Source organism: Ctenopharyngodon idella, chromosome 4, assembly GCF_019924925.1.
Source record: "Ctenopharyngodon idella isolate HZGC_01 chromosome 4, HZGC01, whole genome shotgun sequence".
NCBI lineage: Eukaryota > Metazoa > Chordata > Actinopteri > Cypriniformes > Xenocyprididae > Ctenopharyngodon > Ctenopharyngodon idella.
In genome coordinates, this window is record NC_067223.1 from 16,786,067 (window position 1) to 16,811,190 (window position 25,124).

The 25,124-nt window shown below is 38.0% G+C and overlaps 3 protein-coding genes across 4 annotated transcripts in view; 1 reads left to right on the plus strand and 2 right to left on the minus strand.

The window, feature by feature from the left end:
- The first annotated feature begins 361 nt into the window (after positions 1-361).
- On the plus strand, positions 362-6,215 carry rtcb (RNA 2',3'-cyclic phosphate and 5'-OH ligase). Its single transcript, XM_051889949.1, has 12 exons — positions 362-580; positions 817-895; positions 1,399-1,466; positions 1,997-2,096; positions 2,171-2,327; positions 2,858-3,014; positions 3,406-3,565; positions 3,760-3,935; positions 4,238-4,426; positions 4,524-4,634; positions 4,713-4,832; positions 5,753-6,215. The coding sequence occupies exons 1-12, from the start codon at positions 488-490 to the stop codon at positions 5,858-5,860; spliced, it is 1,518 nt and encodes a 505-aa protein (XP_051745909.1). The 5' UTR covers positions 362-487; the 3' UTR covers positions 5,861-6,215.
- Positions 6,112-18,751, minus strand: xpot (exportin, tRNA (nuclear export receptor for tRNAs)). Of its 2 annotated transcripts, XM_051889948.1 has the most exons (25): positions 18,612-18,751; positions 16,958-17,108; positions 16,743-16,825; positions 16,547-16,603; positions 16,045-16,114; positions 15,715-15,933; positions 15,455-15,639; positions 14,877-15,045; positions 14,397-14,633; positions 14,277-14,315; positions 14,129-14,191; positions 13,793-13,917; positions 13,212-13,356; positions 12,493-12,612; positions 12,227-12,321; positions 11,839-11,908; positions 11,510-11,748; positions 11,059-11,344; positions 10,004-10,193; positions 9,800-9,916; positions 8,642-8,757; positions 8,516-8,563; positions 8,341-8,409; positions 7,722-7,778; positions 6,112-7,620 (listed from the first exon to the last, which is right to left on the minus strand). In XM_051889948.1, exons 2-25 carry the CDS (start codon positions 17,045-17,047, stop codon positions 7,594-7,596), a joined length of 2,916 nt encoding a protein of 971 aa, XP_051745908.1. In that variant the 5' UTR covers positions 17,048-17,108; positions 18,612-18,751; the 3' UTR covers positions 6,112-7,593. The 2 variants fall into 2 exon arrangements, 1 of the variants encoding a protein (XP_051745908.1); XR_007929627.1 differs by lacking the exon at positions 6,112-7,620 and having other exon boundaries at positions 7,723-7,778; positions 9,748-9,916.
- Positions 18,752-22,941: 4,190 nt separating this feature from the next.
- The window catches only part of pthlha (parathyroid hormone-like hormone a), a 53,071-nt gene continuing 50,888 nt past the window's right edge, over positions 22,942-25,124 (minus strand). Inside the window, 1 exon segment of the mRNA XM_051892138.1 lies at positions 22,942-24,742. The gene's annotated coding sequence lies outside the window, so the exon portion shown is untranslated.

Sequence of the window (25,124 nt, forward strand, 5' to 3'; positions counted from 1 at the left end):
TGACCAAAATGAGGGCGCAGTTGATGTACTTACAAACAACATTTTTATTTTTGATTCAACGCCAGGAATTTAGGTTAAAATAATTGAAAGTGTACATTTTCGGTTTTTTTTATCGTCAGTTTAAATAATAATATTATTATTTTATTAATATACTCGTTATTTTGTAGTGCTTTGTCAGCTTTGTCTCATCTTCACTGCATACTTTTGTATGTTTTTTTATTTATATTTACAACTCTTGCGTATGCTTCTGCTAATTTCTCCATTTACTACATTAATTGCGGAATCGTGGAGAGTTTAATGCTTTTAAGATTACTATAAACGTGAATAAAATAGCTAATGTGCTCATTTGTTTGAGAGCAGCAGGTGGCGCTGAACATCCTGAACAACCCCGCGACAGCCCATTTAAACTCCGAGAGAAGAAGAAGAGCCGGAGGAGCGTGTGAAGATACTTTGCTGTCTAAAGTGCGTTCATTATTTGATTTTTAAAATGAGTCGCACTTATAACGATGAGCTTCAGTATCTGGATAAAATCCACAAAAACTGCTGGCGGATCAAGAAGGGCTTCGTGCCTAATATGCAGGTAAAACACTTGTCAGAAACGCAAACGTGTCCACTTTTGATTCAGTGACGCATATACAGAAAGATTCAATCACTACATTAATAACAAAATCAGTAGTACTCAGTTAATTAGTAGTACTGGACAGTACTTTGTGTCTTATTAATAGTTGTTTAAGTCAGTTGACGTGTTTGTTAACAGATTCTGCCTCATTTTATTGTGGTTTTATGATTAAATGTTGAATAATGTTTGGTCCTCAGGTGGAGGGTGTTTTCTACGTCAATGATCCTCTGGAGAAACTGATGTTTGAGGAGCTGAGAAACGCCTGTCGTGGTGGAGGTGACGTCACATTGTTTTACTGAGCAATTTGTACAAACAATAATAAAATGCTTTTGCATTAGAACAGTAGGATTAGATCGAAATTGATTTAATGATTCACCTTTCAAGATATTTCTAGGGTTATTATAGTAGTCAGGTGTAAAGTTAATTTACATAGTCCTTTTTGCCCTAAATCAAAGTTCATAACATGGTGATTAATCCCAAAGCTGGTTGGTTTGGTTCATGGCTTAGAAATCTCTTTGGAGAAAATAAATACTTCAGGAACTCTATAATCAAACATGCATGTCAATCACAGTCATAAAACACACCTTATGCACAGACTCAAGGTTCAGTTTTCTGAGCACATTGACAATATATGAGGTTAATTATGAAGCACAAAATTCATTAAAATGTAAAATGTGACAAAAACATTGTTTTAGCCAACAGAAATTGTAATTGTTCAATTGAATAGAACATAAAATGTGAGTCAATGACTGAAAAACACTCTTGACCTGTTTTCACAGGGTTTGGTGGTTTCTTACCTGCTATGAAGCAAATTGGAAACGTCGCCGCCCTGCCGGGAATCGTACATGTGAGTTAAAGCAGCAGGATTTATCATCATGTTGCTGCTTATGATTTGAGTGAAAAAAATATAAATATCTCTTTCCTTTCAGATACGTCAAAGTATCGCAGAAACTCAAATCAAAATAAAAGTCTGATGCCATTAGCAAAACAAATGTCATTAATCTGACAATTACTCATTTTAAAGTTTAACTTATTTGTCAATCAAATAATTAATATGCACTTATAAATATCTACTATATAAAGCTGTGTAAACAGTGTTTAACTGTTGTTGGTCAGCATTACGCAATTTATTTACAGAGAAATTGTATTACCAAAATGGGGGCGTGTTTGAACAGATGGGTAGCTGACAAACATGAATATTTTTATTCAATATTGTTAAATTTTAGGTGCATAATTGAAAATGTACATTTGTTTTTTGTCCGTCAGTTTAAATAAAAATATTTGACTTATTTTGCAGTGCTTTGTCAGCTCAATCTCATGTTCACTGCTCCATTTGTTGTACTTTTGTATGTTTGCTTATTTAAATCTGTTCTGCAGAGGTCTATCGGCTTACCCGACGTCCACTCTGGATATGGTTTTGCCATCGGAAACATGGCTGCATTTGACATGGAAAACCCGGATGCTGTGGTCTCTCCCGGTAGGTAATGGAGCCGCGTTCAGATTCATGATTGATCACGCCATGACGGCTCATGGTGCGTCTGATCTGTGCAGGTGGTGTCGGGTTTGACATCAACTGTGGCGTGAGACTGCTGCGGACGAACCTGGATGAGGGCGACGTGCAGCCGGTGAAGGAGCAGCTGGCGCAGTCCATGTTTGACCACATTCCCGTCGGAGTCGGATCCAAGGGCGTCATTCCGATGGGAGCAAAGTAAACACTATCATTCCAACTGCACTTAATAAAGCTTCTAGTATAATTAATTTTTTTAGTCTTTATTTCACTATATATTTGTTGTAAATGTACTCAGCAACAGCCAGGTATAACCATGTGTATATAAACTGGAAATATATAAAAACCAAAAATGAACTAAGGGTATGTTTACACGACAACGATGTACCCAAAAAAAAAAAGGAAGCATTTCTCCTTGGTGTTTTTCATGTACATTGTCAAAACGATCCCGTTCACACAAATCTGCAGAAATGACTAAAAATGCTGTATTCTGCTGCCAGGCCAGTAGATGGCAATGTCACTTTGTAAAGAAATTATTTGCATATAGACTAAACACGTCACTATTTTCACAAATTTGTGTTGGTTGTTTACATGGAAATCGCTTTTAAAAACTTTGAAGCTGATTTCAAAGGTTTGCATTTTCAGTCCCTCAAAACACCGTCGTCATGTAAACGAGTGGCCAAAAATGCACAAGTTTTGTAGAGTTTAACAGCAGGTGTTTGTGTGTCTAGAGATCTGGAGGAAGCTCTAGAGATGGGTGTTGATTGGTCCCTGAGGGAAGGATACGCCTGGGCCGAGGATAAGGAACACTGTGAGGAATACGGCCGAATGCTGCAGGCCGATCCCAACAAAGTCTCATCCAAAGCCAAGAAGAGAGGACTGCCACAGGTACAACCGCATTTACAAAAGTGCAGTTTCACGACCAGCAAATTCTCTCAATTCTCTGTCCTTTGACATGTGCAGCAAAACATTAATATCGAACTGTTTGTGTGAAATTTCGACAACCGAAAACAGTTTTGGAGGGCTGAAATCATTGACAGAAACATCATGTAATCAGTGTTTCAGCTACGGAGAGACGTCAATATCACAGCCACCACTTAAATGTTCATATTCAACAATGAATCAAAGTTTTACGTTTAAATGTTTATATATTATTTGTGTGTTGAATATTAAATACACTTGATTATTAAATAAAGTATATACTCTGTTTCGGTTTTTGTCTTAATAAACGTTCGGTGCATCGCTACTATAAAGTCTCGGTTCTCTTGCTGTTGTGTAGTTGGGAACGTTGGGTGCAGGAAATCACTACGCCGAGATTCAGGTGGTGGATGAGATCTTTAATGATTACGCCGCAAAGAAGATGGGCATCGACCACAAGGGCCAGGTGTGTGTGATGATCCACAGCGGCAGTCGAGGCCTCGGCCACCAGGTGGCGACAGGTGGGCATCAACTGATCTGGGACTGAATTTAAAGAGGGAGGGGGAAGTTATTTTGATTCAAGATTGAGGCACATGACAAAAAAAAAAAGTGCACGGAAATAATTTTGAATACTGCAATATTCCATAAAAAAAAAAGTCAATTTTGATTTCATAGTGACTTTAAAGCGAGCGTCAACTCTCTCATTGTATTGTAGATGCTTTGGTTGCAATGGAGAAGGCGATGAAGCGGGACAAGATCACAGTGAATGACCGTCAGCTGGCCTGCGCTCGCATCACGTCTCCTGAGGGTCAGGACTATCTGAAGGGCATGGCGGCCGCCGGCAACTACGCCTGGGTCAACCGCTCCTCTATGACCTTCCTCACCCGCCAGGTATAAAATCAGACTTCATTAATGTCTTAAAGGGATGGTTCACCCAAATATGAAAATTCTGTCATTTACTCCCCCTTGAATGCTGTGAAAATTAATTATATTTATATAGTTATTTATAATATAACCACGTTGTGATTTTCCTTATTTGGGTTAGGGTCAAAACCAGATCAAGTAATTGCGATTAGATCGATTTTAATTTGTATATTTGTACCTGGAAAAACCAGCATAACATGCTGTTCTGAACCGTGTGTCGTGAGTTTTGCTGCTGAACGTGTCCGTACTGACCTTCACCTTCACTGCAGGCGTTCTCTAAAGTCTTCAACACAACCCCAGATGACCTGGACATGCATGTCATCTACGACGTCTCTCACAACATCGCCAAGGTGGAGGAGCACATGGTGGACGGCAAACAGAAGACGCTTCTCGTGCACAGGAAGGGCTCGACGCGGGCGTTTCCTCCACACCATCCGCTCATACCTGTCGACTATCAGGTGACTGGGCATATACAATTCTGAAAGTTTGAAAATGACTTTCCTTTTTGGTTGATGTCACATGACTGTTTCAATGTTTTTTTTTCCTCTCCTGCAGCTAACGGGTCAACCGGTTCTGATCGGAGGAACCATGGGCACCTGCAGTTATGTGCTGACGGGCACAGAGCAGGGCATGACGGAGACATTTGGCACCACGTGTCACGGAGCGGTGAGTGAGGCGAGGGATTGTGCTGCAGCGACTGTAACTGTATCTTACCTGTCTGACGTGTGTTTGTGAACGCTGTAGGGTCGAGCTCTATCCAGAGCCAAATCCAGACGCAACTTGGACTTCCAGGATGTTCTGGATAAACTGGCGGACATGGGCATCGCCATTAGAGTGGCGTCACCAAAGCTGGTGATGGAGGAGGTGAGACTTTCATTCTGTCACAAGTTCACAACAATAAGCTCCAACTCACTGCAAATTAGTTTTTTTTTTTTTTTTTTTTTTTTTTTTAAACGATCAATTCTAAATTTTAAGCATCCAAAAGCACAAACAAATTGTTTTTGTTTTCCAAAAAACTATTCTACAATAATAAGAGATTATCAAATTAAATTATATTACCACTAAATGGTCAAATTATTCTTTCATTTTGCTTAACTGTTAACTTTAAATATCCAAAAGAGCACAAACTGGTTTTATATTTTATTAGATATTTTAACAATTAAAAGTTTATATTTTTAATAATCACAATGAAATGCATTGAATTTTATATATGCAGTTGTTTAAAGTTGTGTTGTTGTTAGGCTAGTAGAATAGAGTTAAATTAGCAGTTTGACCTGTTTGCAAATTTTTTGCTTTTTTTTTTTTAAACCAATTCCAATTTAAGTATCCCTTTTTAAAAAAAAAAAAAAAAAAAAAAAAAGCAATTAACCTAGAATAAGATGCACTGAATAAATGTATTTATTATAATAAATAAATTTATTTAACTTTTGTGACCTAAATAGGCATACATTTATCTCCGTTTTGTTTAACTGTTAAGCTTTAAGTTGAATTTTTTTTTAAAGATGACATTTGTAATAACAAATATTTGGGTTTTTTTGTGGGGGAAAAAATAAATAAATAAGTGAACCTCAAGGAACAAATTAAAATGAATTAAAATAAAAAATCCATGCAATGACCCCTTTAAACAACCAATTTGCAAGTATCCAAAAAAACACAAGTTATATATATATATATATATATATATATATATATATTAGTATTTAAAAAGGATTAAATATATGTACTGTAGAATGTTAAACATTAAATCACAATGCACGCTTTTAACACGTTGTCTTACATATCAGGCTCCTGAATCCTACAAGAACGTCACAGATGTGGTAAACACGTGTCATGACGCCGGCATCAGTAAGAAGGCCATCAAGCTCCGACCCATCGCTGTGATTAAAGGGTAAAACATCACGACGAAGGCGGAGCAAGGCCCGAAATACTCCGACCAGCTGACCGCAGTCCGTTTCCTATGGCGTTGGAGGACTGCATCTCAAATATTTCTGCACTTATGATGGTGGAGTGGCTGAAGTCAGCGTTATTTTTGGTTTGTTTAGGGTTAAAAGGTAAAATGTTTACACAAAGAGCTACTAATTAATGTACAATAAAAGTGTTCACTTAGCACATTCTCTGAATCGATTACAGCTGGAAATCAAACTGAGATTAGTAAATACTTTATTGGTCATGACAAAAGATCCACAAAAGGGAGTGAGAGGGGCGTGTCCCAGCATATCAAAAATAAATCAAGTTTACACAAAGATATTTCAGTCTACCTTTCATGTCTTTCTCTCCTCTTATTTGGCATAAACACAGTGGGTTTGACGAGCAGGACTGGAGCACTGCTGAGTAACAGGTCACAGCAAGTCTAAAGCAAAGACTCATGGGTTATGACAGAGAAACAACCTTTAACAGTCATTCAGTTTATGGCAAAGTGCTTCATCCATTCATATTGGGATACTTTTTTTCCTAACATGATTCGCAACCATTAAACCCAATGTGATTTAACCTTCCCATGTGCGTTTCTGTCTGAAGTGAGATCTAGGGCTGAAAGGGTTAACACGTGTGCAGTGTCTCTAAAAATCCAACACAGATTGTCAAAATGTCATTCCAACAAAAGAATCTGAAATAAAAGCACGTCAGGCAGACAGATCTGAGCCGATCGTCTCTATGATGAGAGTTTAAAGTAAATTTCCGAACAAAATGATTCCTAGCAGCGTAACCTAACCGAAACATTCACACTGCAGATCCGAGGATCAAACCACCTCATAGTATTTTCACAGTCAGTAACATTTTACACATATTGCATATTTCAAATGGGCTTTAAAGGCATTAAACGACAGCGAATCGAAAGACTGTGATGGAAGCGGCTAAACGTTTAGTGTTCGGTTCGTTCTGAAACGATATGCAGTTACAGTACAGCTTTGATGGGAATGCCGTAGTACACGTTATATATGGAAAACTGGGGGGATTGCTGATAATTTCAGTTTATAAGAATTAAAAAAAAAAAAAAAAAAAAAACGATTTGCCAGGTCGAGCCCACATCAAGAGCACTTCCATTTGTTAACCTCATCATGTAAAACTAAAACCTATGCTTCATTTCCGAAAGTAAAAAACAAAAACCAATTAAATTAAACCGGCCCTTCTTAAGCTGAAATTTGAGAAAAATCCAGATTTCAAGCACACACACAAAAATAAACATTTCATTAAATTCATTCTAGAAACCAATCTGTAACATTTAAGTCATATTTCCAAACAATTAGCATATTTTCTGCGTATTTTTTCAATGGAAAAGTGTTAAACACGTGACTTTCCCTTGAAAAATTCTGTCCAGGACTGAAGCCCCGCCCACCCTCACAAACCCCACCTACTCTCCGTCTCGTCCAATCGCAGACGTCCCCTCCAGTCCAGGTGGCTGAACCTCCAATGGAGAGCACAACTCTGATTGGGCCAAGGTCACTGTCACATGACAGCCAATCCCTACGTGACTCCTGTTGGGGGTCCGTGTCCCGCAGACAGGATGGGTGTGGTTAAGCTTCTTTAAGTGCAAAAGTAGCTCCTATGCTAAGCTCTGTCATTATGGTGGTCTGTAAGTGGCGTTGACTGCCGAGCTCCTGAAACGCTCCGCTTGACGATTCCAGTTTTAAAGTTTGGCCTGCTGGAAGAAAACCTGCACACACACACAGGAAACAGCATGTTAAAACAGCCACACAACAAAATCAAACACTGAATGATATCTGAAGACAACATGAATTAGTGTTTCTGAAATACCTTCATGTAGTTCTTCAGAACCTTAACGTCCGGCTGCTGAAGCACTTGACACAGTTCCTAAGAAGAAGAAAAGTTGGTATAAATCAGATATTCACCAAAATCATACTGCAGTTTAAATCAGTCTTTACTTCCACAGACTCAATATGTAGGACTAATAACATCAAATGGACATTAAGCAGGTAACAAAAAAAAAAAGTTAAAATATAGTTACAGTTTAATCAATTTTTAGGGCCCTATAAAATAAGTTTTATTTTTTTCCCAAATTCCATGTTTTCCATTTTATTTTTTTCTAATAACTTTTTTTTTATTGAATTCATAAAACTTTTAACAATTTAATAAATTAAAATGATAACAATAGGGCCCTATGAAATGTTGTCTGTGTTGTCTAATTAAGTTTTTCTGGATTCATGATTTAATAAAAATTTATGATCAAAAACAAATCAAATGAAGGCATAAAACAATTTAAATCAGTCTTATAAAATGTAAATTAAATGAAAACTTAATTTCCTTTTTTGGCAAACAAACTGCTGCACAACAGAGGTTTGCTGTTTAAATTAAAACATGGATAAAAAATTGTCACATGTGATTTCCCCGACAGAAGCAGGTGAGTCTCGGGTACCTGTGTGATTTCAGGCGAGACCTGCAGCGACGGCAGATACTCCTGAAGAAACTGAACACACTCCGGCCCCTGTGCAAACAAGACATCAAGCATTAAAAACAGCCTGCAGTAGACTAAGTAACTATAGTGACTATTATTATTACTCAGCGTCACGTTATCCTGAAACAACACTCACTCTTTTGAGATGAATCATATGCAGAGTCAGTGTGCACTCCGACAGCGTCTGTAACAGAAGAGCAAATCATTACAAATCACCATCTGCATTTAATACAAGCGTTTATAAAAGCCTTGACTGACTTACCAGAACCGTCTGGGCATCTGAAAGGTCAAAGGTTGGTTTAAGAGGGGCCATGAAGCATGCTGGGACGATATGCTTATAGATGAAATCTGGAAATCCCACCAATCCGTCTTTTCCACCTGAGAAGGAGAAGTGTTTGCATTATTTGTATACTATTTGAGTTAATATTTTGAATAAGCTTTCATTTTTATATTTTCATTTGTTTATTTTTTTAATAATTATTTTGTTATGTGCTTTTGTCAGTTCTATTAGTTTATTATTATTTAGGTCTAATTTATTTTAATTACATTTATTTATAGATGAATACTAAAATATGAAACTAATCTAAAACTGAAATTCAAATTAATTACAACTAAATTGAAAAAAATTATTATATATATATATATATATATATATATGTGTGTGTGTTTTTTCCATTTAATATTTATATTTCATTTCAGCTTTAAATCAGTTAATTGTTTATATTGCTATTTATGTTTAATTTATTTTATTTCAGTTTTAGATTAAATTTATTTGTAGATTAATAAACTCTAATCTGAAACTGAAATTAAAATTAAACCTAATTTAAAAAAAATTTTCCAATTAGTAATTTTACTGCTTCAAATTCATTTATTTCAGTTAGTTTCTAATTTTTGTTTAGCTTTTCCATTTAATATTTATATTTTATTTCAGCTTTATATCAATTAACAAACATTTTTTTAATCAGTTTTCAATTTTTAGTTAATAATAACCCTGGTTAAAAGTCTAGATGCTGCCTGAACCAGTTTTATTTGTTTTATTATATTTTTATTAATACTTTGAATCAGCTTAAATGTTCATATTTTTAGATTTCATGTTAATTTTAGTTTAATTTTCAGTAATTTCATTATGTGCTTTTATTTTATTTAAATATTGCTATTTAGGTTTAATTTGTTTTATTTCAGTTTTTATTTACTTCCAGTTAATAATTTTAGTGCTTCAACTTAAACTTATTTCAGTTTATTGCCAAGGCACAATTTTAAATTTTTGTTTAGTTTAATATTTTCAACTAATTCTTTCAGCTTTATTTCAATGAACAGGAATGTTTTTAATAGTTTTAGTTAACGATAATAACTGTGGCCTGAACTCACTGTTCAGATGCACGTGAATCTGCTGTGCTTAAAGTCTCAGTGTTTTTCATACCCCAGAGTTCCACCAGTCGGGACAGAATAATGAAGCATGTTTTCTGGGCGACAGGGTCTGGGAAGTCCACGGCTCCCTGGATGATGGTGAAGAGCACACGCTCGATATTTTCAGCTCCTGCCAAACACAGTAAGTCAGTTCCTGTATTCAGGCACACAGGCTTGTTTGGCTTGTGTTCTGAAGAGGACAGCAGTGACGTCTCACCCTGGCTGGCCATGACCTCATTCATGCCGCTGCTGGCGATGGTCTGAATGAAGCTGAAGTAGCTTCTTCTCAACATCTGTTTCTCTAGCGCAGCCGTCTGATCGTTCTCCTCCGCTGGACGAGACAACACCTCAAATATGGCCATCACCAGAGGCATGAAGATCTCCTGGAGGAAAGGAGACACCTGGTTCTGGGAGAAAGAGTATCCATTTGAGTTATATTATTATTAAAAAAAAAAAAAAGTAATTTAATCATTTGCTGCAAGACACTGCTAAATGTATGATGCAAACTACATCTGGATGATTAATTGTTAAAAGTTTGTGATCTCGATTCAAACACCCACATGATCCCTAATGTCATTGATTCAGCTGTATATTAAACCTTTGCCAAGTACGATCACAGCAAACATTCAGAGGGCCCTATGAAATCAGTATTTTTTTCCAAATTCCATTTTTTCCGTTATAATTTTTCTGGATTCGTGTTTTTTTTTTTTTTGGACTCCATTTTAATAGTTACATTTTTGTAATCAACAAGCATGTCTAATTAATTAAATCATGAAACTTATTCAATTTAACAACAATTTATTAAAAGTTTAACAAACATTTTTAGGGCCCAATGAGTTGCGTTTTTCCCCCCTCAAATTCTGTTTTATTTTTACCAAATTCTGCGTTTTCTGTTTTAAGTTAAGTTTTCTGAAATCCATTTTAATGGTTTAATTAAAATTTAATAATCAAAAAGCATGTCTAATTACTTGAATTCATAAAACAAAATGTATTAATTTAAAAAAAAAAATTCTATGAAAAGTTGTTTTTTGTTTTTTATAAATTCTGTGTTGTGTATTTTAATTTTTCTGGCAATCAAATAAAGGCAAAACATTAATTTATCTTTTAATCATGAAATTAAACACTACATGGAACATGGAAAAAACACAGAATAGGTCCTCCTTAAATTAAATTTTTAGTTAAACTTTAAACTTTGAGATTTGATAACCACACTAAGCCATATTACAGTTTTATTTCAATTAATGGTGCAGCCCTGCCCTGAGGCGTCTGTACCTTAAACTTGGCTGTGATCTGACTGATGAGTGGAATGAACTCCTGCAGGTCTTTCGCCTCACAGTCCTTCAGCATGTGCTGAGACGCCGCTGGAATGAAGGGCAGCACCTCTTCCTCCAGACAGATGATCATGCGGTGGAGGAAGGAGCGCACGGCGCTGCGTAGCGGCCCTCGCTGGACGGGACAGCTGAGCGCAGGCAGGAAGGTCTGCAGGCAGTCCAGATAAACCTCCGAGCAGCTGCACTGCTTCACCGTCTGCTTATTACTGAACGCCTTACTGGTGCGACTGAGGAAGAGGAACAAATTACTGGACGGTAGGGTTGGGTTTGCAATGATTTTAAGTTGCTCTTTATTTGAACAAGCCTTTTTAAGTTGCGCCAACTCAAACACACTTTAAAAGTTCGATTTGTTATTGCAAATCAGTTCAACGATGGCAGCTGTGTGTGTTTACCTGGCAAACCCCACTGCGTGACTCAGACAGTCCGCCAGCGCCGCCTGTCTCTCTTCATCGCCCTCCTGTGGCAGTTTTGCGAGCAGCATGCGAAACGCCTCCATCAGCGGCGTGAGGAGGCTGCGCATCAGAGCCTGCTTGCGCTCGGCCGGACTCTCTCCGTTCACGATCAGCACGCCAGCCGTCTCAAACATAAACAGCTGGTCATCATTGCTCAGCAGCGCTGGAAACCCATTCTCCTGGAGAGACAAAGACAGACGGCCAATGAAGCAGACGTTTAGAGCATATTTAAATGCAGCTTCATATGATTTTTTTTTTTAAGCCGTTACCGGAGGAGCGAGTTCTAACAGGTCCTGTATTCTGCTGAGTATGTCCTCGATAAATGCATTCATGTGTTTACTGCACAAATAAACAAGAAAGAGTATTATTAACATTGCATAAATTAATGTACTGTAAAATCATCTGTCAAATGCATGAACATTTACTAGCGATGCACAGACATGGACATTTGAGTAATTATTTCATAATTATATATTTGTGCATTTAGCAGATGCTAAAATTGTGGCAGTGTATATTTGAGGTCTCTTTTGTGTCTTATCACGCTTGAATGAATGATAGCATGATCATACAATGTAACGCCAGAAAAACAGATGCTGTGTTAATTGCGTTGAACATTAGTGTGTATGTTTGTATGTATATAGTTGCAGAATGACTCACTGCAGGGTTTTGATGAACCGTGAGAACAGGTAAGCCACTCGACTGCGCACCTTTGGGCTGCTGTGCCTCAGACCACGGTGATCTAAAAACGCCATCTAAACGAAACACACAAAAACCTCTGAAAACTCCAAATACAGCTGTTACAGGTCAAACTAAATCTGCATCACTCTCACATCGCTAAATATGTTTAAATTATGGGTGACACACAGAATCAACCAAGTGAACAGGAGTGTAATTAATCAGCGTAACAGGCTTTAAACACTCACCAAGACACTGGGAATGTGCTGCGGCTCAACAAGGAAGAATTTATCATAGCGAACGACGGTCTCGAAGAACTCCAGAGTAACAGAGGAATGCTGATACTCGCTCACGCCACAGGAGATGAGCTACACACACACACACACACACACAACATCAGACAGCTGTCATCATGATGTAGAAGTTACTTTGTGCCTAGACTGATTTATTCACTCGTTCGTTCATTGAGAATGTTTACATGCACACCAATGTGTCAAAATGTAATTATTATATATAATCACCATGTCATATAATCACAAACTTTTTGGCCAAATTATGCAACCTGGTTATTATCGTTAACTATTAAAACATTTCTGTTAATTGAAATAAAGCTGAAATAAAAAAAATTGAAAAATTAAATTAAAATTAGAAATGAAATAAGTTTGAGTTGAAGCACTAAAATAATTAACTGGAAATAAAAACTAAAACTGAAATAAAAATAAATTAGATGTAAATAGCAATATTTAAAAAAGCTAATAAAAAAACTAATAAAATGATGAAAGCACATCATTAAATTAAAAATATTAAACAAAAAATATAAAAATATAAGCTAATTCAAAATAATAAAACTATAATTCAACTAAAATAAAAACTAAAATAACATTGCTACAAACAAGCACAGCAAATCTGGAGATTTTATATTACAAAATCTCCCCCCCCAGAGAAAAACGAGTGAGGCTAGACTCACCGTTCTCATCATGGCCTGCAGTGTGCTGGTTTTAGCAGTGTCTCCAGAGAAATGCGCTCCATGAGACGCAGGAAGAGCTTCACCCAGCATATACAGCAGTCTGATGGCCACCTCCACCTCCATGAACTGCACCGTCTGCCAGTTCCTGCACACACAAACACACAAATCAATGAACCCAAGTCAGATGATGTCTTTAGACGGGCTTTTAAAGAGGACCTATGTTGCTGTTTGAGCATAAAAAAGGTTTTCAAAGTCCCTCCAGCAGGAGTTATTCTCTATTTCAGTGTTAGTGTTTCTGAACTCCCTGAAACGCTCATATAATTGATTTCAAATTTCAAGCATGAAAACCTGTTCTAGTTCAAGACTTTCAAGGTCCTCTTTAAACTTAGGATTTATTAAAAGTGTGTCATATGAGCCCAAGGCTGTGATTTCATAACCATGAAGACTTCTGAACAACCTGTTCTGCAGGTTCTTGGAGTCAAGAGGAAGCTGGGTGCATGTGTATGTAGTACATCAAACAAGGAAAATGCTGTTTTCTGGGATATTTCTATCTCAGTGTGTTGTGCAGGTTCATGTCTTACTGCATGGTGGCGGTGAAGACTCTGTGCACAGACTCCAGCAGAAGCTCAGGAGAGACTTGAGCCAATCGGTCCAGCAACATCTTTAACTGCTTCCTATATTCAACAAACATGGCCTCATCCTCGCCCTGAAAGAAACAAACCTATATTTATATAGACAACCTTTTATATCAGTTGGGTTGCAAGATGTTTCTAAAACATGGTTACAATTTAATTAAATACATATTGTACATTTGGGAACGCAACACTCGCCACTGTAAACACTTTGTTGTCACGACAAACACCGTACATGTACATTGCCAAAGCACGCTAAGAACAGATCAGACTTTCCACACTGACCTCATTCTCAAAGTTATACTCGTCATCGTACTTGAGTTTGTTCATCACAGCCAGCATGATCGCCTGTTACCAAGACAACAACAATCATTAACGACAGCACTAATTAACATTAATGCAGCTGTGATATGAGCCTGTGGTGCTGCCGTACCTCCACGTTGCTCTTCTGCTGCTCATTGAGAGCTGGAAGCTGAAAGACACAAACACACAAGGTTGAAGATGAGGTTTATGTGTAGGATCATCTCTCAGTCTCATAATTAGGTGTGCGTACCTGTTTGAGCACATGCAGGTAGTCGTAACAGAAGCCCACAATGTTGGCTGAAATATCGTCATCTTCATGAATTAGCAGCTGTAGCATCAGGGGGACCTTCGCCTCCACGGCACGCAACGATTCCGCAGAAACCTTCAAATCTGCCGTCTTACTGAGTTTAGTCCAGCTTAGCACCAGAGACTGACCCATCCCGTTCACCAACCGAGAGAACTTGGCCAGAAAATCCACATCCTCCTCCTGACGGACGTGACGTACACAGATGAGAAAACAAAGACAAGAGATAAAAGCGATTCTTGAATCAGTCTGAATCATATGCAACCTTAGATATTCTGAATATATAACGATCAGTGCGATTGTTAAATCATGCAGCCCGTTAACTTTTCGAAAGAAACATCAAAACCGAAGATATGTTTTTGAGACTTAAATCAGCTCATGACAACATGGCATGTTACTTGTCAGAAGAATGCTGTATTGACACACCTGCTCGACATTGAAGAACCCTGCGGACTGCAGCACCTGACAGAGAGACTCCACCAGTTTAGTTTTGTCGACAGGATCCATTCCCTTATTGACGATCTCAAACAGACAATCGCACGCCTCCTCCCGCAGTTCCTCCATGGACATGTGGCTGAGCAACAGATTCACAAACCTACACAAACACACACAGCTGTCAAGAAGCTTGATTTCAACAAAAAGAAGGTCATTAGAGCCAGTCTGACGATATATATTTGTGTGAGTTACATATGTATTAGTGGTCAACTAATATATCAGAGGTGTTTACGAATCCGCTCAACAGCACTCAAAGCGTCACATTTTTAAAATTTCAGTACCGACGTGGTACTTAAGTCGGTACTTTTGACAACTCTACTTGCTAGCAACTGTTTTCTTAGCGGACGTTTTGCTGATCACCCTGTTGGTATTTATTCTGCAATAATAACCAGCTGGATGTACATTATTTTCCTTTACATATCAGCCACAATACTCAAAAAAAAAAAAAAAAAAAAAATCAATATCGGTCGACCACTAATATGCATGACGTTCATCAGAGCTGCTCTGACCTGTCGTTGGCGATGAGATTGAGGTCGATCCAGGACACATATGCGCCCACCACCTCCAGACACTGGCAGGTCAGCTCGCTGTGGGTGTGTTGGTACGTCTGAAGGATCTGGAACCAGGACTCGACCAGCGCCGGGATGCACTGCTCGCGCATGCCGTCTTTAATCAGAGTATTTCTGCGCGTCTCCTGAGGGAAGATAGAGTTTTAATGACATGACGAGAGCCAAATGCAGAGTTCTCCTCATGTTTGAGCCAGTTTTACCTCCGGGCTGTGCAGGATGTCCCGATCGACCACCTCAGCATCTATGGCCATCAGCATCCGCAGGTAAATGTCCACGCCGTTTGGATTCAGGCCCACCAGAGCGAGGATGTCAAAAAAGAACTTGGGCCACAAAGTCAGATACTCCATCACAAATGTCAGGGCCAAAACCTGCGCCGCCTTATTCCTGATGAAGGGCTTCTCTGGATGCACATTCATCAACTGGACGAACACACCAACATGCAGACATGGAATCATATTTCAAATGCATATGTAGTTTGTTTACTTATTCATACACACATGAATATCAATCTAAATGCAAACAGCACTAACCTGACCCTGCAACCACTTCATCAGCGTCTCTCGGATCAGCTGCTGTTGAGCGGCAGAGAGCGACCCGTGTCTGCAAAACACACAGCGTTTATTTACGTTCAAAAACTGTATGAAACTCCATACACTTCCATTTTGTGTACTTTTTAATGATAAAAAGCTATGTGCAGGAGAACAGATCATAAACTGACTTGAGTTGAAACACTAAAATTATCACATTGTCATTTTTAGTTATGATTTAGTCCACTTAAACTCCGCCCCCGCCAGCTCGCGCTCATCTGCATAGACTTTTGAGTGCCACGCCCACATCTCAACATCCAATCAACAACCGATGCTTAGAACCAAAACCCCACAATACATTTTTTCTCAATACAGAAGATCTGTCGCTACTTCTGTTTCATTGTGACTTTAATGTCACACCACCATACCATGAATACAACTCATTTTCCCAACTCACAAATATTAAATTTTCAGAGTTTAAATGCATGCAAAGATTCAATGATACCTGAATTTGATCTGGTGCTCCAAGACTTGAAAGCAGAAGAACTTCACATGATCGTCACTGACAAAAGAACACACTCATGTTAAATTACTCAATATTATTAAGTGAAGAATATCAGTATATTCCTCAACTACATTATTGTATATTATAGTAGGCTTTGCTGCTACATATAAGACATACATATATATATTAGACTCACTTGTAAACCCCTTTAACCAGGGCTTCAGCGCACACCTCCCATCCATCCAGAGACTCTTTCAACTGCTCAAAATATGCCAGCGCCTGAAAGCACACAGAAAACATGAGTGAAGACTGTGTTTTACTTACTCAATGATGCACTCAGCGCTCCTCTTTAAGTGTATATATGTTTACTGAAAGGCCACAGGCTGGTCTGATGTGGCGTTTTGCTCTCACCCTCTGCCTGTAGCAGGCATCAGCGTTGGGGTTCAGTCCCATGAGGGCCTGCTCGTCCATGATGGCAGGTAACGCCGACTCGCAGGCCATATGTGGGTTAGCTGCTGTCCTTGATCAGTTTATTCCCAATCTCCGCACAGGACACACACATCTGAGTGAGAGACATTCACACAAACATGAGTCAGACTGAAATATCTTACAGTACACACAATACAAACATAATAATATAAAGTTAATTTTTTCATAAAGTAGTGGTCGACTCATGTTAACAAGTTACCAATTCTGTTAATCTAGCAAGTGAACAGTTTGAGACCGCAGTGAGACACTGATTTTGATTGAAAAGGTCTGATTTATCTGCCAATATATCAGTCTATCGATAAAAACACACTGGAAAAAATTGCAGCTCGTGCAGTTTACTTCATTAAAATGAGCTGAAGCCGAACATTTTGAAGCAACTTAATTTCACTGTGTTCAGTGCACTTAAAAATGTAAATTTGAAGTTCACTTCTTTTATTCATTGGAGTTGGGACTACATTATCTGAAAAGGCATGGGTGGATTTTTGATGATAAATTAATATGTAAATCAAATGAATGAAGTACGTACATGAGTCGACCACTTTGTTTTATTTACTTAGTTACTCAATTCCATGATTGAAATGTACTTAGATTTACTTTAATCAGTGTGCAAAAACATGCAAAATAAAATCTGTATAAATGTTAATTTTTAATGTGATATTATACCATATTAATTACATGGTACTTTGAAAGAATAATAATAGTTTCATGAGATGGTCACATTCACGTGAATGTCAGTTCGCCGAAATTAGATAATACTGAATTAAAATAAAGGGGCTTTAACAAAGAGCTACTTGATTATGCAATTCAAAGCCAATAGAATATTAAATGACCTCATCAGAGCAACAACAACAACAGACAAATGACCAAACAAACACACACTCACTGAATCAGCACTTTCTATTTCTCTTTTATCCCCTCTTTCACTGTGTGTACTTTAACAAAAGTAGCCAAACACAGTGTTATGGTTTTAGGACGTGGTGCCAAGGTATTCTGACATATATAACTGGCTCTTGGAGTGTAAATTCTGTGCTAATCATTATCTGACAGCACCTCTGTAACAGCACTTTTTCTGATGCAACACGGGCCCAATAGTGAGTTTAATCAAAGCCATATGATCCACTAACCCAAATCACTATTAGATTTTCACCATACAATTACATTTACGTCAGATATTACTATTTATTATCATTATTTTTTCTTGTATCATCAAAATAACAAGACTTATTTCTGCGCGCTCGCGCTGCTAACCGACAATCATGTCACGCGCGTGCCGAATCTCAGCGAACGTGGCGTGACAAGACTGAGAAAACACGTCGAAATAACGACAAACCTCCTTTGTACATCAAAACTGACGCACGTGTCTGGTGTTATATCACACGCGTGTGTAGTTTAGTGAGTTATCGGCTTAATTGGTGGATGAGATTGTTGTGAATGTGATGATGACGGACGGCTCGCGCAGCAGCACCATCCGCGCGCGCTGTCAGACAAAAGACTCGCGCGTAACTTTCACCTAAATGAATAAAACATGCCGCGATAGTGTAAATGTATGAATATGGTAAAGGTTACCGCGTCTTACCGTGAACTTTACCGCTCCATCATCATCCGCCCCGCTCAAGTGACTCAGTGCGCATGCAACACATTCAACAGCGGCGTGTCTGTCGGGCCGAGCGGATGTGCCGGGCACGAGAACAGGAAGAACTTCAGCACGTAGACGCGAGCGCGCACGCACGCACAGGACATATCATTTTATATGTAATTAAAATAAGTAAAATATATATATATATATTAAATTATATTAAACCTTAATTATATAAATACCAACAAATAAATAAGTTAAATTAGTAAGTAATTAAAAATCAAATAGTAAATAATACATCTAAGAGTACATTACTATATTTAGTATTAATTAATATTATTTTTTACAGTATAAATTAGGTCTTTATAGAATAAACAATATACATGCCTTTTAAATTTTGGGATGGGGTCCCTCGCACGCAGACGACCAAGTTTGAGGGTCTGTGGAATGAATATTCCTGCTCTAGATAAAAAAAAAACCTGTTATGTTTATTTTTTTCCACTAGAGGACACTGTTCACAAACTAACGGGAAGCGACCGTAACATTCACAGGTAATGTACGTGACAGACCTGAACTAACGTGGAATACAACAAAGTTGTACACATTTGTACCTTATTAACCCCCTAAAGGGTGTATATTATTAGCTTAAAGCTACATATTAGTAACTACCCTTTGAAAGGGTACCCTCCCAGTGACAGCTTGCCCATTTTTTTCTGAGAGTAAAGACTCACTGAAATCGTTTGACAGACGATGCGTCCAAACAGGAAGTAGAATGGAGCATCCTGTTTTTTTAATTTTTTTTTTTTTTTTTTTTTTTGGTATTTTTGCCTTTATTTTTAGGCTACAGGACAGGTGGGGGAAGGACATCCTCAAATAGGCAAGAAGAGCAGATTACCAGAAGAAAAAGACCAGTTCAAGAAATGGACTAAAATGCAAAATTGATTGATTTCATGTGGTCAATATCATTTTTATTAATCACACCATTCACACAGCAGGCATTCCGATGTGAGCAGATTCGAGTTGGGAGGTATTTTTTTAAATATTCAATTAGAGTTCTGCTCTGAAAATCACACTCGGCTCTCTGTTATTAAAAGATTCAAAGCCGGGATTTAAAACACGGCCCTGAGAGCCAAGGCCCTTTTTTCTCCTCTCTGTCGGCCCGTTAGTGTTTGTTTAAACGGAAAGCTTTTTCATCACAATCCATGGACCTGTGTTGAAAAGCAATCGGCTCACTCACACTACCTCATTTTTGTCCGAGGCACTAACTGCCTCACAGGGTGTTAAGATCGTGGCGCGCAGGTACAGAGCCGCTGGCTTGGCAGGAAATCCTCTGAACCAATAATCCTGGGTAATTTTCATGGCTCGGCAGCAGCCGCCCATCTAAATTGTACAGATGTTTCCCACGCTTGCGGCCCGATTGATTTCCCTGCTGGAGGAGGTAATTGTCCGATCTAGTTCGCTCGGACAGCGCGAAAACTCCCGGTACTGACTCGAGTCATGAGTTTCTTCCTCACGAGAACAAACCGCAGCCAGCGCGACCGATGAAATTACTCTGCTGAATGTGAAAATCAGCCTTTGGTTCGCGCAGTAATTAGGTCAATTAAATAACACACATCGTCCCCCGAAGACTCAAGAAAAGCACGTCCATTCTTTATACTCTGAAGTGTAGAGTTTAAGTGTGTTTGACGATATGCTTTCTTTCCCTGCAGAACATCAAAGAAACACTCAGACTTTCCACCATTACGGCTTCATTCTCTCCCCGTCTTGTTCCCACACGCTGATAGAGTTTTACAGGTGGGGTTTCATTCCCGTTTGATTATTTATCCTGCTTTTCCTCCCGGAGGATCGCGGCGGCTCCACAGAAGCCCTGCCAGCTTTGAAATAATGTCCGAGGCCTCTGTGTTGTCTCTGACCCGCCTGTCACAACAGGTGATTATTAGTCTGAAAAGCTTTGAAATCAGCTCACCTCCTTCACTGAGTTCTTGTATATTTAGTCATATACAAGATTTGAGTCGTTGGAAAATGCTCAGAAGACTATAGAAGACTTTTTATCTCACAATTCTGACTTATTACCTCGCAATTGCGAGTTTACATCTTGCAGTTCTGACATTTTTTTCTCAGAATTGCATGATATAAACTCACAACTGTGAGTTATAAAGTCAAAACTGTGAGATATAAACTCGCAATTCTGAGAAAAATGTCAGTCTTTTCCCCCCCTCTGAATTGGACTTTATAACTTGCAATTGTGAGTTATTTTACTCAAAATTCTGAGAAAAGAAGTCAGAATTGTGAGAAAAGAGTCAGAATTCCAAGTGAAAAGTCAGAATTCCAAGGAAAAAAGTCAGAATTCCAAGAAAAAGTAAAAATTGTGAGAAAAAGTCAGAATTGCGAGAAAAGTCAGAATTCCAAGAGAAAAGTCAGAATTCTGAGGAAAAGTCAGAATTCCGAGAAAAAAGTAAGAATTGCGACAAAAAAGGCTGAATTCCTAGATATAAACTCGCACTTGAGAAAAAAGTCAGAATTGAAGTTTTTATCTCACAGTTCTGAATTTATATCTAACAATTCTGAGAAAAAAAGTCAGAATTTCAAGTTATAAATTCAGAATTGCGAAAAATAAATTCAGAATTGTGGGATGTAAACTTATAATTCTGACTTTTTTTCTCAGAACTGTGAGATATAAACTCGGAATTGCAAGAACAAAAAGTCCGAATTGTGAGATAAAAAGTCACAATTACCTTTTTTATTTTTTATTCCATGGCGGAAACAACAGCTTTGAACATCTAAGCGTATGAGACCTTGGCAAAAGTCTCAATTCACTCTCCACTTTTATTTTGCTGAATGCAACAGTGAATCAGCTGAAATATGATAGTCTGATTGATTTTCTGGAGCAAATATATGATTTATTGTAAACCTTTTTGAGTCGAGTGTGTGTGGTCTGACTGTACCTCATTCCCGGCACGCTTACATCGTGTTAAACTCATCGGATCTGGTGGGGGTTACTTTACAGAATGTCGACTACATGCTGACTTGATCCTGATCCACGTGTGTACTGATGTGTGTGCACCGCCTCCGAGGAGGAAAATCTGTTGGTATGTTATCCTGAAATGATCTCAAAGTGAGTAAATAGTTCTTGTAGCCTGTAAAAGTTGGCGGAAAGTGGGGAAAACGACTAAATCCCAGCAGCGCGAAGCTCCATCCGTACTGCTGATCTCAGCCTTCATTAACTGCTTGTGTGACTTTCATCAAAGGCAAACAAATAAATGTCAGAGAATTTGAATTAATTCCCAGCATGCCAAGTGCCAAAGACCCCCCTCTGCCATGGAAAAGTTGAATGTTAATGCTCTGGGTTTTGGTGTCTTGGAGAGAGAGAGGGACCTGGGCAACGTTCCTCTGATTTTTGTACTTGCAAACCCATTTCTAATGCAAATAACTTGAATAAAGCTAGAGTTTTATTTTAGCTCATGAGAAAACAGGACCAGACCTTAAATTCATTGAAAGTCTTTGGGATGTGCTGGAGGAGACTTTACAGAGTGCTCGACTCTTGCATTGTCAGTACAAGATCTTGACCAAACATTGACGCACCTCTTCATGTAAATAACATCACAACGTTTATTTCCATCAAGTGGTGCAAGAGTCAAGTATTTGCCTATTTAAATCAAAACAGTGACTTTTTTTTGGTCGGGCAGTGTATATATATTATATATCTGAATTAGGCCTAAAAACAAACTCATAACAACTTAGGTACGTGTCGAATTCTATGCTATTCTACAGCATAAATTGGCTTCTACAGACAGTTTTCTTGTTCAGATCAACTGAAGTCATGGCAGAGCAACATTTTTAAGAGAATCTCACTGAGTTAAAGTTAAACTGTTGACATGTTTATAGCGGCTACCTGAAAAATAACACATCTGGTTTAACGGTACAAACATTTGAAGGAAACTCTATCGCCCCCTCGAGTGCTGAGGTTTGCTGCCACCACAGTAGCACAAGAACACACAGTAAGTACATTTAACCGGACTGCCAAGTGTTCGCGTGCTCGCAGAAAGTGTTTTTGGCCTTAATCAGCGATCTGTATTTCCACACAAGTCTTTTGACAACTTTAGTTCCATTCTGAAATCCAACGGCCATGCGGATGGACTCCAGTTCAAACGCTGTCCGTTCATTTCAAGAAGCTTTTTCCACACATTTTCCACCGTGGAATATTTTTCCTGTCTGCACAGGAGCAACATCAGAAGTAAGTGGGTGAAACACTTGGCTGTTCTGTCACACACTCTCTGAACCTGAGATACACACAATCAAATATACCACACACACACAGAAGTCTGGACACTGCAGGAAAAGTCAGATGTTTAATTCATTCAGTACAGGTTTTTTTTTTTTTTCTCTCAGTGCAAAACAACAAGAGTTATTCTATAACGCGTGCTGGTCGTGTACAGAAGATCGTGGTGTGGTTGTGATCTCAGCTGTAGGAGGCGCTCTCGCTACTCAAGCACAGGCTGATGTGAGGGTGGATGATCATGATGTGGGGCTCGTCCAGGTCAGCAGGAAAGAAACCCAAAATAAACACATATACAAAAGCCCGTCTCCAAACCCTAGTGAGCTGCATCTGAACTTAAATAGCGGATGTGGAATGCTCTAATAAAACAGCAACGTGCAAAGGAGACTATTGAGTTTGACAAGCTAAACAACATAAAATAAATGAATTACATTTCTCTCATCTTGGTCATCTTCACTAAAAAAAAAAAAAAAATCAGACCTAAATGTAAGATTATGTATTTGAATTGCATATAAAATTTCCTTTCATTATGTTTCGACATAAACTTAATGTGATTGATATTTGTCAGTCATACATCAATAAAACAGGTGTACTAATAAACTGAATGTGTTTTAAGTACACAATAATCAGGTTTATATATCAATAAATCCATTTGAACTAATCTAATATTTCTTGTTCCACAGCTAGCCATATTTTAATCATGTTCATAACAATTTTATTTACAAAGTAGTTGACATCGCCAACTACTGGCCTGGCAGCAGAATACAGCGCTTTTAGTCGTTTTCGCGGATTCTTGTGTTCATACTATTTAACTGAATAAATGTAACTGTTTTACACAATGAACACATTTATGCTGATTCTAAGCAATTTTAATAAATTATTTAAATAAAATCAAACAGATGCAAACTGTCATGATTATTTGAGTGCAGGAATCTGATCTGTTTCATGTATGTATATATGGATCACATCACGTTTACACAACACCGTTTTCAGCTAAAAACGGAAAACGTTTATTTACAGAACAAAGGCGTTTCGGCGATAAGCTTTTGAAAGCGATACCGTTATCGTCTCGGTGTAAACAACAAAAACGCAAATTTGTGAAAATGGTGACGTAATGCGTATTACATGTTCAGTCTATTGCAGCGTATTTTCTTTACAAATCAACATCGCCATCTACTGGCCTGACAGCAGAATACAGCATTTTTAATCGTTTTCGCGGATCCATGTGAACAGGGATCATTTTGACAACGTTGTTGTCTGTATGCAAAGAAAAATCTTTGGGATGAATTGGGAATGAATCTATGATGCTGTCTAGGTAGGAAGCTCACTAGGTTTCGGAACAGACACACAGAAACATGGATGCCAACGCTGTCGAACATACAATGAAACAGAAAGGTGGGCAAACACAAGGCCTTGACTATAGTCTTCTTCATTCAACTGAACCACAAAATACGTCCATTAACAAAATGACTTGTATATATTTCTATATTTATATATCTAAAGTGCATTATAGTACAAAAATATAGAAGGTCAGCAGCACCTTGATACCTTTACAAAATAAATACACCATTCAAACAAAATAAATTACAGGAATTCTGACACCGTAATAGAGGCATAGTCCTAAAAAAAAAAAAGAATAAAAAGGAAAACGAAAAAGAAACAAAGCAAAGTATTCACAAGGATCCAAATCTGTAGCTCCGTGGAGCTGTAATAATGCTTTAGCAGTATCGTTATTTGTCATTGTCACTGTTCGGGTGCATTGAGAATATTTACAGACAATAAATATTTTCCTCTCACTTTTACAGTGGACGGTAACATGAGCATTTAGGTGTCCATTTCAAAAGTCCTCACGGATCTGAAAGAGAAAAGGCAAAACTGTTTTGAAAATCAGCAGCAGAAGTTCACTTCAGTCAATCAACTGATTTATCCTTCAATTTCTTTGCAAAAACATTTTTGGTTTTTGTAGCAAAATAAATACTTAGTTAAATAATACTGTTTGGTATTTAATATTTGGTTTTATTAGATGTATTTAATGTAAATGTATGTTTTAAAAGTGCAAATGTTACCTTATAGAGCAATTTCTACTTGACTTAACCCTTAAAAATGAACTTTGTTGGTATGAATTAATGTATTTAGGTTGATTCAGTGATGTTTGAATAAATCATTACCATTTTTAGATTACCATTTATTTCAATGTAGCAAATGGTGCGTTTAAGTTCACATTCACGCGTTGGGAA